The 17,580-nt window shown below is 34.8% G+C and overlaps 1 protein-coding gene across 1 annotated transcript in view; it reads right to left on the bottom strand.

The window, feature by feature from the left end:
* LOC135199945 (protein draper-like) overlaps nucleotides 1-17,258 on the bottom strand; it is a 46,025-nt gene extending 28,767 nt beyond the window's left edge. The window contains 16 exon segments of the mRNA XM_064228064.1: nucleotides 237-347; nucleotides 511-687; nucleotides 2,380-2,535; nucleotides 3,019-3,225; nucleotides 3,412-3,684; nucleotides 5,185-5,313; nucleotides 5,430-5,596; nucleotides 5,787-5,998; nucleotides 6,147-6,284; nucleotides 6,578-6,790; nucleotides 7,308-7,462; nucleotides 13,488-13,568; nucleotides 14,755-14,871; nucleotides 14,874-14,922; nucleotides 16,279-16,405; nucleotides 17,071-17,258. Of these exon segments, the coding sequence (XP_064084134.1) occupies nucleotides 237-347; nucleotides 511-687; nucleotides 2,380-2,535; nucleotides 3,019-3,225; nucleotides 3,412-3,684; nucleotides 5,185-5,313; nucleotides 5,430-5,596; nucleotides 5,787-5,998; nucleotides 6,147-6,284; nucleotides 6,578-6,790; nucleotides 7,308-7,462; nucleotides 13,488-13,568; nucleotides 14,755-14,871; nucleotides 14,874-14,922; nucleotides 16,279-16,405; nucleotides 17,071-17,177 (2,419 nt within the window). The 5' untranslated portion in view covers nucleotides 17,178-17,258.
* Nucleotides 17,259-17,580: the final 322 nt, after the last annotated feature.

Genomic DNA, 17,580 nt, shown 5'->3' with positions numbered 1-17,580 from the left:
TCCCATGCTTATTTGATAACCTTTTTCATAACCATAAGAAAGATAACAAAATCCCATTACTACAAATTAGCAGACTTACAAATATACTATATTTACAATATTCATGTCCTGATTATCAGTGACCTAATCCAGCAAATGATTAAAACTCCAATGATTAAATCAACCTGAAACAAGTTTTTTTCTTAAGAAATAAAAGTTTATGATGAACAATATTTCAAAATAAACATATACTGTACCTTCAAATCCATATCGACATTTGCAACCTTCCACTGGATGACAAACAAAGTTATCTGTACTGCAGTTACACACATTCAGGCACTGACGACCAAAATATCCTTCAGGGCATGCTAAAAGAAAAATAAAGAATTAAAAATTCTAATTTTTATTTAGTATATCCAATGAAATCAATACTATTCAAAACCTCATGACATGTGTCATCCAAGTAACAGCTGAAACAATATAATCATTACTAGTCTACAGATGTCCTGTGAAGTTTTTTGTTATACTTACTTTGTGTACAGCCAGGACCCATCCATCCAGGAAGACATTCGCAAAATCCATCATTTCCACGGCAGGAAACATGGTTACGACAGTGACACGTCTGGAGGCAGTTGTAACCAAAGTTCCCTGGCGGACAAGGCTGAGAGCAGTCTCCCCCTCTCCAACCTGGCAAGCACAAGCACTCTCCTGCAAAAATAAGGATAGAATTTGATTATAGAAAAATACTGTACTACTATGTCATAACTAACAGTATGCGTAATTGAACAAGAGATGAGATATCACTGAATTATGTATTAGAACATTTGAGGGCCCCAGAACCAGAAAGTCGTATATGCCACTTCCATGGATTTGGAGTTATGCATACTGGTAGATTTGGCAACCTTTTCTCTGTGTATTTGAGGCATTTCTAGGCCATTCCACCATTTACATACGGTCGAAATTCCTACTGGGACAGTCGGAATTATCGATTTAGCTACAGGAAAGAACATGACTTCGAGCGGTGCTGGCAGCCGCCTCGGATACGAGTTTCATGAGGACCAGATAGACGCATATCACTAGCGCTGATAAGCCAATGAGAGCGCGCGTCACTTTGCGGGTAGCGAATTCTAGGCCAATGAGCGTTTTTCCCCATAAGGCGCGTGTAAGCATCGACCAATCACCGCGCAGCTTACAATCTCCCGCCAATGTTTACATCTCACTTTAGTGATCATAGCGGGAGATTACGATTATCCGTTGTGTTGTGCTGTTATTTTGTCTAAATTACTCTTTATTTGAGTACATTATGTCTTCCTCTGGCAGTAAATAAATAGTCCGTAGTACTAGTAGTAGTAGTAGTAGTGGATGAGGGTCACAGCTGGTAGCGATGTTTGGAGCTAACAGACTGCAATCTGATCGAGTTAAGTCCCCTTCACATTGCAGCTTCTATTAAAGGATGGGGGCCCTAGTAGTAGTAGTAGTAGTAGTAAAAAAATTATTATGATAATACTATTATGTGTATTATTGATGGTTAAACATCATGGTGATTCAAGGTTATCATCGTCAACATCATTATTACAACCATCATAATATTATTATTTCTATCTTATTATTATTATCTTATTATTATTATTATTATTATTATCATTATTATTATGACAATAGTATTACTATTCTATTATAGTATTTTCTTGCGATTGATTATAAGACGATGTATTATGATGATGAAAGGTTATCATCATCAGTGTCATTATTAGTACTAATATTATTGTACTATCATCATTATTATTATTACTATTATTATCATCATTATTCATTATTATTATTATTATTATATTATTATTCCCATTGTTATTTATTACTTATTATTATTACTATTATTATTATCATTATTATCATTAGCAATTCTCGGTTTCTTATCACAAAAATGTATCGTCTTTTCAGCACACTATTATTACTTATCAGTATTATTATTAATAGTATTATTATCATTATTATTACCAGTATTATTACTATTACTCTTATTAATATCATCAGCATTATTACAACAATATGATAACACTTTATTATCGTTTAACACATTCAATTATGGTTTAAGTGCTTGTTATGACTCAAATATTAAAAAAAAAATGGGAGTTTGGCAGACATTTTTGAATGCTAGCGCGCAAGCGCACCCAACAATTTTTTTCAAATTTTCACAAAAACTTATAAAGAGTATAGCTTTCATATGAAACTAAGTTTAAATCGATATCTTTCTTAGAACCAGAGTAATGAATGATAAACTTTGAGGCCAATTTACTAATTTTCTAAAAAGTGGCATATACGACTCTCTGGTTCTAAGGCCCTACATTTATACTCTATCTTAAGTGAAATGTCTATAATTCTCATCATAAAGAAGTTTACCTGTCTCTGGATGGCACTCTGCCCCATTTTTGCATTTACATTCATTGGCACAGTTGAAACCCCAGACACCAGGTTCACATGTACGGTCACAACGCTCGCCTCGCCATCCAGCAGAACAGATACAAGAACCCAATTGTGGGTGACATGTACCATTACCTAAAAAAAAATAGTCCAATCACAATTATCAAAACAAAGGATAAACCCACAACTTGTTTACAGTAAATCTGAAACAACTTCAAGAATCAACTCTTATAATATAGTAATCTACAGCAGACTATAAAACATGTTTCAAGTAAAAGCAATACAGGCAGTCCCTGGTTAATGGCGGACTTGGTTAATGGCGATCCGGTTTTATGGCGCTTGTCTAGCCCCATAAAATCACCAGTTTATTGTGCCATAACAGGCCAAGTTTCGGTTATCAGCGCCATAAGGTGCTGATAATAGAGTTATGGCGCCATAACACCTAACAGAGGTGCCATTAACCAGTATATTGGCATAATTAACTGAAACTTGGCGCCATAAGCACCATAAATCACTGAGTTTTGGTTAATGGCGATGTTTGCTTGTCAGCACCCCGCCGAGAATGGAACCCCTGCCGATAACCGGGGGCTGCCTGTACTTAGGAGATAATTTACTTACCATGTACACAAGGTGGACACTCTTGGTTACAATTAACTCCATATTTACCGTCCTGACACGGTGTATTGCAATCTGCTCCATGCCATCCACGTTCACATATACATTTGCCAGTGCGGGGTTGACAAGACCCTTCATTTTTACAATCGCATTTCTTCATGCAAGAGTCGCCATAAAATCCACGGGGACATTTAGATTCACAACTGACACCTATGTTTAAATGGAGAAAAAAAAACTTTTATACTTTCACTGACCACTGTTAATGTGTCAATCTGAAATTAAACTTCCTTACAGATATTAACTATTCAAGGAATTACTGTACAGTACGTATATAGTACATAATAGCCTATTTTAATCTAAAACACAAATATCAAAATCAAAACCAAAAGCACTTACCTCTAAAGCCTGGTTTGCAATTACACTTCCCTGATACTGGATCACAACCTTCAACATTGGGTCCCACACAGGCACAGAAGTTGTTACATCCCGTTCCATGAACGCCTTGATCACACGTTCTCTCGCACTTCTCTCCCACGTGACCTGGACCACAGGTGCATTTACCCGATATTGGATCACAAGATCCATAATTCTGACAGTCACAATCCTGAGTGCAGTTGCCCCCGTATCGGCCAATGGGGCAAGTACGTAGGCACTGCTGACCTTCCCATCCTGTCCCAAAATCAAATTAAAAGATAGTAGTACTGCATATCAATTTAACTGTTAACCACAAAACAATGTTTTATAGTATGTACTAATTTAATGCCACATGAACCATTCGTTGGAGATTAATTACTAACAGGCCTTGGTAAGGTCCCAAATTATCAATTACATAGTTCAAATAACATTTGGAGAATGCTAAATTTAAGAATGAAGAAAGAAACTTGATTTTTTTTGCTACATGAAACATACAATACTGTGACTGACACGATAACATCAGGCACTATGTAAATGTTAAATTTTTACCTCTTTATATCATCTGACCCCGCAGTCTACTTTCTTTAGCTTTACCCTTCTCCAATTTTCATTTCCTATTTATCACATCCTTAGGTGAATCATACAGATCTCAAAATGTGACTCTGGGGTCTCAAATAACTGTAATGAAATTGTGCAAAAACTTCCCAAATTAGAAACTACGGCTTGGAAGCTGCTCTACTTTGCGAAGCTGTTCTCTCCCTCCTCAAAGGCCTAAATCTAGGACAATTTAAACGATCAATGATCCTCCTCATATCTCATCTCTTTCCTAATTCTTCATAGTTCTAGGTGGCATCCCTCTCTTGTATTATAGCTGCCATTCCATTAAGAACCATGGGAAAAGGCCTCTTGTTCTCAGGAGCCCTCACAATACAATAATTCCACTCATCCGATATCACTCTAGAAATTGGTAAACTTTGGAATCTCTTCCTACTTCTGTCTTCCTTTATTGTGTAACCATTCTTCCTATGAGAAACATGTCTACCACTATTTTTATAATTTTCATGCCTGGGCTACAAAGGTTTTTTAAAATCAGATGTCTAAAATTAATACATAGCAATTATTACCTAATTATACTCAACAACAACAACTTACCTCTCGGTATAATCAACATTGTAAATGAATAAACTGTGCTGTTCTTGTAAATCCTGCTCAAAATGTCTTATGCCGCAGAACAAAATCTAATTTCCTGTAAATTCTAGTTAATAAAAACTTACTTTAGCCCTAGAAGAGTAGACTAAACATCAACCACTATAACCTTTCCAAGAAAGCAAACAAATAAGGAATGGTTTATACTGTAACATTATCCTCAAAAATTTCATCAGATATATTGTAATGTAGACGCTGATTAATATCTAACTCTTAACATCCACACTTAAGAAGTACATTATATTAGCTATCTACTGCATTATCAAGCTGCTTCCCATTTTAACGGAAACCCACCATAATATATAGTATGTATAACCAAATTGTACACCAGGTACTGACTATCCAGTGTTATAAATTATATTGGAATTTCCTTTGCTTTCTCTAATGAGATCTACAATTTGATGCAATTCCAATATTTCTGACATACTCTCCAATTTCTTTTAATCAGTAAATTGAAACAGCAGACCAGGATTAATAACAACTTGGTTGGTCTTACTTTAATCACGTAAGTTAAAGATCTAATTTCTACTAAATACAAAAGTAACATACCTGGCTTACAAATGCATTTTCCAGACTCGTGTGAACAGCCGATAGAATTCTTGCAACGGCAATCAAGCTTGCAATCATGGCCATACTTGTTCTTTGGGCACGGTTTATCACACTGCTTTCCGGTATATCCTGAGGGAGATTAAAAATGAAAAACGATGCATACAAGTATTTCCTCAAAATGAACGCAACAACACTGAAAATCTAAAGTATGTTGTCAAAAACACTTGCTTCAAACAAAAACAAACCTGGTGCACAGATACAGCTTCCATCAATGGGATCACAAAAGGCTCCATTCTTACAATTACAGCTTTGAGCACACTTTTCACCATACTTATAGAACGGACAAGCTCGTGTGCAGGTTTCTCCAGCCCAACCTGCCTTGCATTCACACTCCCCCGTCCACGGGTGACACCTATCAAAATAAATATGCATTCTTAGAATCGTGGAAATTATTACTACTTGGGTCCTTAACGCACAAATAATTCACCACATTAGTCAGGAGTAATTTACAAAAAAATTCTCTTTAAGAAAAAAGAATTATACAGAAATGAAAAAGCCCTCTCTAATTTACCGCTTCAAGACCGTACAAAACAATAACTTACCGTTCAGTGTTATCTTTTTCACAAGAGCATATTTGAGAACAGCCAGGACCAAACTGATTTGGTGGACAGGCTGGCATTGAACAGTCTGCTCCAAGCCATCCCTCTTTGCAAAAGCACCTGCCACTGATGTGTGAACATGTGGCTCCATTACGGCAGTTGCAAGTTTCAGTGCAGTTTACACCGTACGTACCTAACGGACATTCTTCTTGACACTGAAAGTGAAATCATTCAAAATGTTAATAAAGAAAACTCATACATTAAAATTTTTAATGCTTCATAAAAAGATGACATATCAAACTATCTCACAAATATATATAAATATCACAAAAAATACGACCACAATTTAATTACGTATATTACCTTGTTACCAATGTACCCTGAAGGACACTTGCAACGGCCTGTAATGTGGTCACAGGTGGCAGAATTGTAACAATCGCAGAGCTCTGAACAATTGTGACCCCATGTAGACTGTGGGCAGGGGTTTGCACAAACATCTCCCTATGGACATAAAATGCACAGGTATTAGGATGACAAGGAGGATCAAACATCACATATGAGAGTCAATTAAGATCTACATGATAAAGGATGGTACTATAATACTTTTAAATCTGTAGACTTCTGATAAATAAATCATGACAATAATAATAATAATAATACTCTTAAATGAAAGACTAGAGTCTCAGCAAGCATCAAGGATTCAACTCAATGATCTAGAGAAAAGTGAGCAACTTGACAGTTGAATATTAGTAGTACTATGTCCTTAGGGATATATGAGAGCACTATGAACTTACCGTCCAGCCTGAGGGGCACTGGCATTTTCCAGTGACAGGATCACAGTGCCCACCATTCTGACACTGGCACTTATTACTACAAGCAGTACCATGGGTTCCCTCAGGGCAAGACTTTTCACAAAGGGGTCCAGTCCAGCCGGGAGGACAACGGCAAGCCCCCGACACATGGTCACACGTTCCGCTGTTCTGACATCGACATCTGTCCTTGCAGTCCTGATGAATAAGAGAAAATTACAATAATTTCTCCACCAAGAATTACATTAATTATGAATTAACATCACTCAAATAATTTTTCAAAATATGTACACCTGTCAAAATTATCGATCAAACTTTGGATAATTTAAAAGAGCATTTTCTATAAAGACTACTTATTACACAATTAAAATATCAAAATTCTTGAAAAATACTGTGGTACTGAAAAAATTCCTATTTAAAAATTCACAATACTTCCATGCAAAATGTAAATGAAAATTTGAAGATTTACACATGTGAAATTAATATCAAATTATACAAAATTATCAAAATTTTATTTACATATTAAAATATTTGCTAATAGACAAATACTTAATATTGTCAAACTTCATTCTAAACATTAATGTTCCATTTGCAGTAACTAAATTCTATTTCTTGGTATAGAAAAGAAAATGCTCACAATTTAAGGCCAGTGATGCCTACAATCACAAAACACAGGAGTTGAAGAGCCATGCTCAATGAAACTAGGAACACTTACCACTCCATAATACCCCTCTTGGCACTTCTCTTCACAATATGGACCAATCCATCCAGCGTGGCACGAACAATTTCCATAAAGGGGGTCACATTTCCCTTCGTGTAAACAGGGACAGTCGTGGACACAGCCCATTCCCCATTTCCCCTCAGGGCATGCTGTAATTAGTACACTAATGAGCACATCACTGTATGTATGGTCTAAAAATATAAAGCAAAATACCAAGTACATAAAACTTCAAAGTGAAAATATACTGACTCTACATAATGGAAATGATAACTTAAAAGACTTGCATACAATACTGAAGTGTGTATATGTCCTTTCCTGAGGACAAAACCGTGACTACATTAGAAAAAATACATGTGTCAAATTTTCTTATGTCTTTTATTAATTTCCCATGCAAGAACACATTTCCCCATTTGAAATATCTGTTTACTCTCAGGCCAAAAAAAAAAAAAAAATGAAAGCATTTTATTTACTTGATAGCAGAAACAGATGCAGTTATTCTATGTGATCTGTTCACCCAATTAAGACTAACAGAGACCATATACCTGGAAAGTGACTTGATCTCAGTCATACAAAACATGTAACACTGAATACTGTACATATTATTATTATTATTTTTTTTGCTTCATGAAAAAAAATCTCTACAGCTTAAATTGACACAGAAATTGCACAAGAAAAATACTTATCCTTCAAAGCCTTAACCCTGTTATTAAAAATTATGACATAAAATGAGAATATGGCTAACTTAACTAACACCCTCTAAACAAAGCAAATGGTATTAGTATCCAAATAAACAAAAACTGAACACAGAAATAACACAACAATTATAAGATTACCCTAGTTAACGTTCCACTCTCCAAATGCTCCCTGTATGAAGTGCAATAGTATTTATCTTCATATACTCTAGTAAAACACACCATTCATCCACTCCTTTACCAGTAAATATCCAAATGTACTTCAATAATCATCCAATAAAACTGGCATACCAAACAAATAAGTTCAGCATTATAAAATGACAGTGAAAAAAGAAGTGACCTATTAGTTATGCACACAGACACTCAGCTGCAACTATAGCTTGAAGAATTTGCCTTCCACAAAACAAACACTTTACAATTTAATTTCTTGTGACAGTACAGTTTAATAAAATACATTTACTGAGTACAAAACAACCCAGACTTCAAAACTCTCTTCAAGAAAACTTAAAGCCAGATCTGTCAAAGTAAAAAAATACATAAACAGAAGATGCAAGTAATGACAAGTCAATTTGCCTACGAAAAAACTATCAATTGTTATGGGCCGTGGAAACATTCAGTTCATAGCTTTCCATCTACGAGTGAAATTGAGTTGTAGCTCTGACCATTTACTTTGTCTCAAGTTTCATCTTTACCATATACGTATATAAATTCAGTTATTCAGAAATATTTAAAGAACTTTAAATGTTTAAAGATTTTTCCACACCAGAACTTAAAAGGTATGTTATCCTGAAGTTACTGGCTCAATACTTAGCCTCAACCGTGTTATTTATCAATTAACATTAGTGAAAGAGGTACTGGTAATTAAAACAGTTTAAGAGAAATATGGTACATGATTTTACAATCTCAATTTTATTAAGTCGAGAGGTTAATCTTGCCATTCTTAGTTACAAGTAATTTTCATTCATGCAAATTAATAAACAGATTGAATCAAAGATCCTGAAATGTTATACTTGGCTTTGATGCAAATACTTTTGTCATAAGAATTTAGTAATTACTTAAACACATTCTTTACGTAACACATGTTCAGAAGGCTTAAAATCTGCAAATGATCAGCTTTACAACTGAAATAGTGTCATTATTTAAACTATCACCAAGGGAAGGTGATAAAGAGCTATTAAGTGATATGCTTAGAAAAATAACCGTGTCAATTATGAACTTGACGGCAATCTTTAAAGTTCACATGATTACTTTGTTTTAGATCTGCTGTACGGTATCAAGTACAGTTGTATCGTATTTCTTATTAATGTATTAGAATACAGTTCTACAATTTTTTTTTATTCTTTAATACTAAGAGCATGCAAATTCCAGCTACAACTTATGGCCTTAAAACTATGAAATGTTAACAGTAAAAACATCATCAAGAATAAAAAAAATACAGTCTACTCTCCTTTCTATTTAGAATTTGGATGCAAAAGTATGAAAAACTATACGATCACAAAAACAGTGGTGGTGTTTATCTAAGCAACACTATTTGACACTTTCCCAAACACTTAAAACCTAAAATGTCAACCCGAGAGAACCGAAGCATTTTGGATGCAGCGCAACAACAAAACATTTCAAGTCACATTTAAAAGAATGGAATCCATTAATTTACACAAGCTCAAGAGAAGGCTGGATAAATGATCACACACACATTTACTAAAAAAAAAAATAATAAGCTACGTAGATGCAGCGTATACAGCATAATTGAAAAGAGTAAAACGTTCAATGTTTAGGATTGAAACTGATTTTTTAAGAACAATGAGCGACACTTAAAGACACTGAGAAAATCTTAAAAATGTGACTGTAAAGCATATCAGCAAAGCTCTCCACGGCTAAATGCGCGTCAGCCACTGTACAAATGTATTTCTATTATGACTTGGCGACTTATGCGCCGTCTATGACTTACCCCTCATTTCTGTGTGCCGAGGGAAACAAACAGGGATAGGGTCAGTTCACGTTAGACAGGAACAGAGAATAAGTGACACAAAAGGAGAAATTATTATACTTTTTACCCAGTCACTGACTTACAAAAAAAATAACAATTCATAAACTCTTTGCAAACCATATTGTGTTGGCCAGAGGAGAAAACCAATGCAAAACTTGACTTGCCCTTTTGAAAATCAATAATTTGGTCATAACAAATATAAAAGCTCATAACTTGACAAATTACGTACAACTTTTTACTGTACATCAAATCAATAGATTGTTCCATGGCATTGCAGTCATAAATGGATCAAGTACTGTTAGATATTTTACTTTGATTAAACATAAATCATACAGTGCTCTTACTAAAAATTGTAAATGAATCATAGAAAATAGGGAAAATTCCAAAAATCTTGGATCAAAATATAGCTTAAAATTCCTAAAATGAATTTAAAGAGTATAGCAACATTATACACCCTGAAGAGTGTGAACCACATCAACAAATACATAACTAGACATTACGTATATGTAACCTATATTCAAACAATTTCTTTGTCCTTCATGAAGCCTACCAGCAAGACCACTAACATTCTTCATTCTACGTAGTATTTTTATATTTCTCCCTTTATGAGTGAGTTTATCTGGAACATATGTTTAGATCTGAACCACAGTGATGTACCTTTTGTCAGCTTCTGCTGTCTCTCATGTTTATAGGTACATCTCCTTTTAACATCATATTTTTATTGATTAATGACATTGTCGTTTCTTTTCAAAACAAATGCTGTAATTTCAAATTCTGCTATGCATAGAATGTACAGTGGACGCCCCCTATTCACGGGGGATGCGTTCCAGACACCCACCTCCCCGCGGATAGCTAGATTCCACGAATACTTAGAACCCCTATAAAAATGCTTAAAACTGCCAATTTTGTTGGTTCAAACTCAAGAAAAAGCCACTAATAAAACTTATACCTATTTTTTTAATAGTTTTATCACAAAAATTGCATGTAATCATGAAATTGATATGAAAATACAGTAATTTGTGGATATTTCTCATAGAAAAATACCGCGAATATGCGAATTTCCCACGAATAATGGGTAGATATGGTCCATAGAGAAATCTGCAAATCTTGGTTCGCGAACGTGGAGGTCCACTGTATTTACAAATTTCTTCTAAGAACTTAATGAATAAGAAGAAAATACAATTAATTAGTATTCTGTAAGCAAGGTGAACTGATATTTAGAAAGGAATTATGTTTGAGAATGAAAATAACTGCCTTTTCATCTGAATAACATCCTTACTCATAAAATCTGGAAGCAGGAAGTGAAATACAGTACTTGTGGCTGAGTAGTGTTTTGTTACCTTTTAATATATGCATAGTATATGTATCATACTAAAACAACTTATACTTTCAGAAGACTCCATTTGTAGAATGAACTTTTACACCCTGTGATCAATGAGATGATGCCTATATGAATAAAACGCTTCCTGGATGCTTCATTTTGAAGCAAACTGAAAATCTGGTCTAACTCTAGATAACAATACTAAATTAGTACAATACGTACTGGTCAATTTAATTTTGATTTATTTAATTCCTTTTGGCTGGACACCTAAACATATTGTAATCTAAGGTTATAATTCAGTTATCAACATGAACACTAAGCCTTAGTTCCCACTAACATTATGTCTTTACACATAGCTTGTTCAGTATATTGACAGTGAATACTGTTACTATAGCTTTCGGGGCTATACCTGATATACAGCATATGTGCTGTATAAACTTAAATAAAATCATAAAGTTAAATAAAGTTAGCATTCAAAATCTTAAACTCCATTAGAATATTTTCATTTAATTCAAATACAATTAAACTTTTAATTTTAAGGCTTGGGTTAAACCAAAAGCTAAAATAAGTTTAGCCTATTACACTCGTGCTTAAATTATATGAATTCAAAGTCAACGATGTGGGGGAAAGAAATTTAAAATGAAAAGTGTTAACACTGAACTTTACATATCATAATAATCAGAGCATTGTATCTCCAACTGGCCACCACATGTGCTTTGAAAAGCAAGATTTCAAAAGGGTTAAATGCAAGAAAAAATAAAACAACTGGAACTTTGTGAAAAGGTGTAAAGCATAGCTACATTCGTCAATAAAATAAAATAAAACCACATTTCGTTCACAGAGCACCTTCAAGACAAAGCAACACTTCATCTCTTCTTCTTACCAGAGCCCAAAGTCCCTCGCATCCACAACCAAAAAGGCTTGGTTAGTTGTAGTTAACTTCAAAAAGAGTTACCATAATTTGCAAGTTGTTAAAAGCTTTACCACAAGAGAAAACCACCGTGACTGTGGACACGAGGTGGCTTCTGTACCTCTCCAAGACCCTAGAAACCACATCCACTAGCACCAAACTCTAACCGCTAGCACCAATTCTGACCACCTCCACCCACCATTTGGAACTTGAAACAAGTCTGAGCCGACTTGGGAAGCTACCTTCACCAGAGGGATAATACTGAACTTTGCATTTTGGATATTTCTTGACAATTAAACCAATGACTACCAATATCATCAGATGAGAGGGTAAAACAGCGAATAATGAATGGCACGGTAGAAGAATGCCTTAAAAATCTGAGTCTCACAATTGTTTTTGATATCAGTAATCTTGGTTCATTTCGTACTGTATTTGATTTCAAGAAGTGAAACTACAATATGAAAGAAGGCAAAATGCTTTCTCTTCAGTGAAGTTCTTTCTTATATGTTGTTCATAAATCTTTGAAACTGTAAAATAAATTCAACTACATTACTGTATGATAATTTATTTAGTCTAAGAACCATTATCCTTTATGTACTACATACATACGTACTACACTTAACTACTGTATTAACTATTACACATATCTACGTTAATGCCTAGATTCCACGCCTCAAATTTCAAATAACACTGAAAGACAAGTTACATAACTTTAAGTAATTTCATATCTTCACCCTCAACTATGACAACTGGGCTAGACTAGTTCCCACCGCCCACTTGATTCTACACCAAGCTTTTAAACAAATTCAACATGTGTAACCAACACAAGAAAATTCTGACTTAAGCTACGACAGTTACCTACTTCCTACTTTCTTCGGATATAATTCCTTAGTTTGAAAGTTCCTATATAGAGGAGAGGTAATTCAATATAATGAACAAGGGAAGTCTAACCAGCTTCTAACCAATACATTGTCTACCTAAGTTTGACTATGATGAAACTTAATGAATGTAATTTATTTTTCCAATGCGTTTAAAAAAGCTTACACTGCAGAGTCCCTATACTACTTCAGTAACTACTTTTCATAAGCTTCATTGAATAACTAAACCCTAACCTAAACAGTATCAATGTAGAGCAAGTTACTACTCCAATAAATGAATATTAGTTTCTTGAAATCAAATTTTGTACTCCCACATACTGAAAGTGTGCAAATGGCATAATAACGCGAGACAGGTGGGTGGTGGAAGAATGCCAGGTGCTACTCACAAACGTAGCATAGTGGACCAGAGCACGGGATCAGAGCATTGTGAACTGAGCTGTTGTCATTACGTAACTCCAGCACGGTGCCTATTCGGTAGCAGACAAGAGCCAGTGTCATTAATAACAGGCTGTGATAACATGATGAAGTACAAAAAAAAAAAGAAAATGTATATTGAAAGGGTGACAGAGTACGTCATCAAAAAGGATCTCTCTATTCATTGTATATACTGTGCTAGGAAATGTCATCCTATTGTAATCCTATTTCTTGTAGTGGTTTTGGGGCTAAAGACCCTGAGGTAAAATGAGAAAGTGTGTTTGATAAACACTTAAAGAACCAACAAGCAGTTATAAACTGTGTAATATTAACATAGACTTAAAATGACCATTTCCTTGTGAATCAAGACTCTCTTAGAACAGAAAGTACAAGACAGTGTTCTTTTTCATCTCCTCTCAGCAATCTTGGTGACCATAAGACCAGCAATTTAGCTACAAATAGTATTACCATTTCAAATTAATTTATGTTATAAAATCATAGCTTGTCGCATTACGTGCGTTGCATTTAAATTCATACAGTATTTGAAATATCAAAGCAAATTACATTAGTGTAGAATTAAGAAGCAGCATTAAATCAAAGGAACTGATAAGCAGAAAAATTATTGAACCCTTTAAAACTAAATTTTTCTACACAAGTATTCCATTATCTCTTAATACACAAAATCTACTTCAAGAATCATTTACTAGATCTGTGGAAACTTCATACTTCAGAAATTCTGTTTATGACGCTAACTTGTAGAGGGTACACCTCAGGAGAACTTCTAAGAATATTATAATTATAAAAACCCACAACACAAGAATCTCAAAGAATGTAATGTAAGGATAGAATATTTTCATATACTACTGCACATGGTTTTACATACTTGTTCCAAGGTAAAACCATAACCTATGGTAACTGAATGCCAAGAATATATTATGTACAGTAATACATTCTGAAGCCCATATTGTAAACTATATATATTCTGTATTAACTGTTCAAGTATTAAAGAATAGTCATGTTGTGCCTGAAGGAACATGGAGAGAGAGAGAGAGAGAGAGAGAGAGAGAGAGAGAGAGAGAGAGAGAGAGAGAATTATCCCTATAATGATTACTGTGCTACAGTACTGCTGCAACAGAGCATCTACACTTTCTCTCTCCCTCTTTCACTGATCACCTAACAGAATGAAAACGTCCCTATAAGATGATCTTGAGCATCACAACATCCTCTAGGCCTACTTACTTATATTACAGCTAGGCCCAGAGTACCCAGCCTCGCAGCGACATTCATCTGGCTTCACACAAACACCGTGGATGCAGTCCTGAGAGCATATTGGTATGCATCGGTCTTCGGCCGGACTCGAGTGTAACCAGAGCAGCATACATCTACAGTCCGTGTTTTCATTTGACTCTGAAACATGAGATTATTTAATACAAATATAACAGAAAGTGCGGGGACATATGAGATCATTCAGAGCTGAAAATAACGTTGAAATAATTGCTAGGAAAGGGTGGAAAGTAAGATGGAAGAAAGAGAATATGACAGAGGTACAGTGCAAGGAATGAAAGAGGTTGCAGCGGGGGGCTGAAGGGACGCGGCAAAGAACCTAAAGTAATGCCTACAGCCTACAGTGCGCTGTGAATTGCACTGATGTCACTAATACAGGGTACAATTATAATAAATACGTACATCACTTTGCAATATGAAATTCACATACTAATCCAAAATAAGAAAGAAAACTTGAAGATACATAATGAAGGTTAGTATGTATTTAGGTATTAGTTCTCTTTCAGAAAAAAAAAAAAAACTTCACTTTGAGCGGATACCTACATTTGCCTAGGCTAACTGAGGCTATCAACTTAGCCACTTGTACCGTGTTTATTTCCTGTACCTGTTCATTTTTTTTCTGGGTTATTTTTTGGAAGATTCTAGCTACCTCCCACACTGTAATTCATATTTTTCTTGGGTAAAATGCATAAAAAAATTTCTTCTCTACACATAACCTGTGGAAATGCTTAATAACGGAGAAAACAAGGCGTGAACCGACTTCCAACTATTTGAGATGCGTGCAAGATTTTCCACTGACGAATAAGTTGCAAACATTATATTCCTAACTTAATGTGAAAAGGTCTTCATGATTAATACCCATAGTAATTAGTTCTACTCATACTAACAACAAAGATCAAATAAAAAGGACACAAATTAAACACGTTCATACAATCTCAGTTATAAGTGGAAACACAAAATAATTGAACAGAAATATAGCCTCTAAATTCAGTACATTAAACAAATTAAAACAAGCTAAAATCTACGGACAGATAGCCTGTTGTTTCACCAACAAAAATTAAAAAAAGATGATACATCTTAATAGATATACTTTTTCTGTATTGTTTAATATGTACATTATCCATTTTTATATTTTCATTCTAATAAATTAAATCATAAATATCCTATCCTAAAATTCCTGTATCTTTAACTCAACGCAAAACTCCTTTTTTCAGACCTTTCCTATCCCCAAACAAGTACAGCAGTAGCAAGAACAACAACAGCAAAGTAGTACATATGTGGGCAGGTTAAATATAAGTACGTATGCAGTGGGATTGTGATGAAATCTTATTTCAATCAATGTTGCCATTTTAAAATTTTACAATATATAAGTCCAGTACTAGTTTAGAATAACAAACAGGACAACAATTAAAGCAATGTATTTATATAAAGTTACAAATACACTAATAGGACATTAACACTGTATATACAGTATGTTACCTGTGTCTTGAAAGAAGTCTTGTAAGCAATCTTATACTTGGAGCATTTGGGCGGAATGCTAAAGCAGTATGTATACGTTCGAACCCGGTATGCTTTGGTATAAGATACGTTGACTAAACTGGTGTACCTGGAAAGAAAAAATGAATTACAGGAGGCACAGATAACTGATATGAGCACAAATCTTACAGGCCTAAATATTTATTACTTTACACCTTATAGTACGTATTCTTTCAATTTACACAACAATACCTAAAGATGAAATTATAATGAACTGATGGAAATACTAAATTTGCACCAACGGTCTCCTTAAAGGAATTGGAAAAAATTCATATCTTTGTGCACTAAAATAGGCACACATGGCAACCTCCATAATGGTGCATTAACAAAATTTATGGTTATTTTTAGAATAAAAATGACTATATAACAATTTTTAAAAAGTCTGCATTTCAGAAAATTGGTAATGAGTGCAAGACTTGCAAAATGGGATAGAGAAAGGGACTTGCAATGGAGAAAAGTTCTTACACGTCACAACTTCAGTGTTTTTCCATTAATAATCTGGCGAAGCTAAAAGGAGCATAGGCCTACTCATTAAAAAAAAAACATAATTCCTTAAGAAAGCAGTCACATAACTCTTAATAAAAGGTGATGGGACTAAACTGCCACTGGAGATATCTGAACTGGGAAAACAAATGCAGGGAGAGAATTCCACCGTCCAGTACTAAGAAGAAATTTTAATCGTTGTCAAATCGAGAAAATCCCCCAGTACAGAAAGTGAACTCGAACCCGACTTACGTTTCCTGCTTGCTGCAAACATCGGGACCAGTTAGGGAGTGGGCGTTGGGCGTCCACCCAATGACCACCGCCAATGCCACCACCCACACCGCGCCTATGCCCCACATCGTGCCTGCCCGCCCACACTCTCTCAAAGCCTTCCGGGGGAGGGTGGCAGCTGACTGTTCCTCAAGAGGTTACCATCACACCTGGAGGAAAGGAGAGAGAGAGAAACTAATTAGTACTGGACCTTCACTCCTTAGGTACAGAGTTATTAAATTAATATTAACAGCAGTATGGTAGCTATTGTTGCTGTGATGCAAGTCGACGGAAATCAATTAATTAATGGGCATGAGATAATATAATGTAAACTTACTTGAAAATGAGTAGCCATCAATTAATTGACACCGAGATAATATATTGTGAGCTTACTTTTTATTGCTGAGTGATGAACTTTTTGACAAAAATGTGAAGATACAACTTGATGAATATCTAAAAATTACCATTTCTTGTTGTTGATATGAGCCTTCA

The sequence above is a fragment of the Macrobrachium nipponense genome, chromosome 26, assembly GCF_015104395.2.
Source record: "Macrobrachium nipponense isolate FS-2020 chromosome 26, ASM1510439v2, whole genome shotgun sequence".
Lineage (NCBI taxonomy): Eukaryota > Metazoa > Arthropoda > Malacostraca > Decapoda > Palaemonidae > Macrobrachium > Macrobrachium nipponense.
This window is presented reverse-complemented; position numbering and strand designations above follow the sequence as displayed.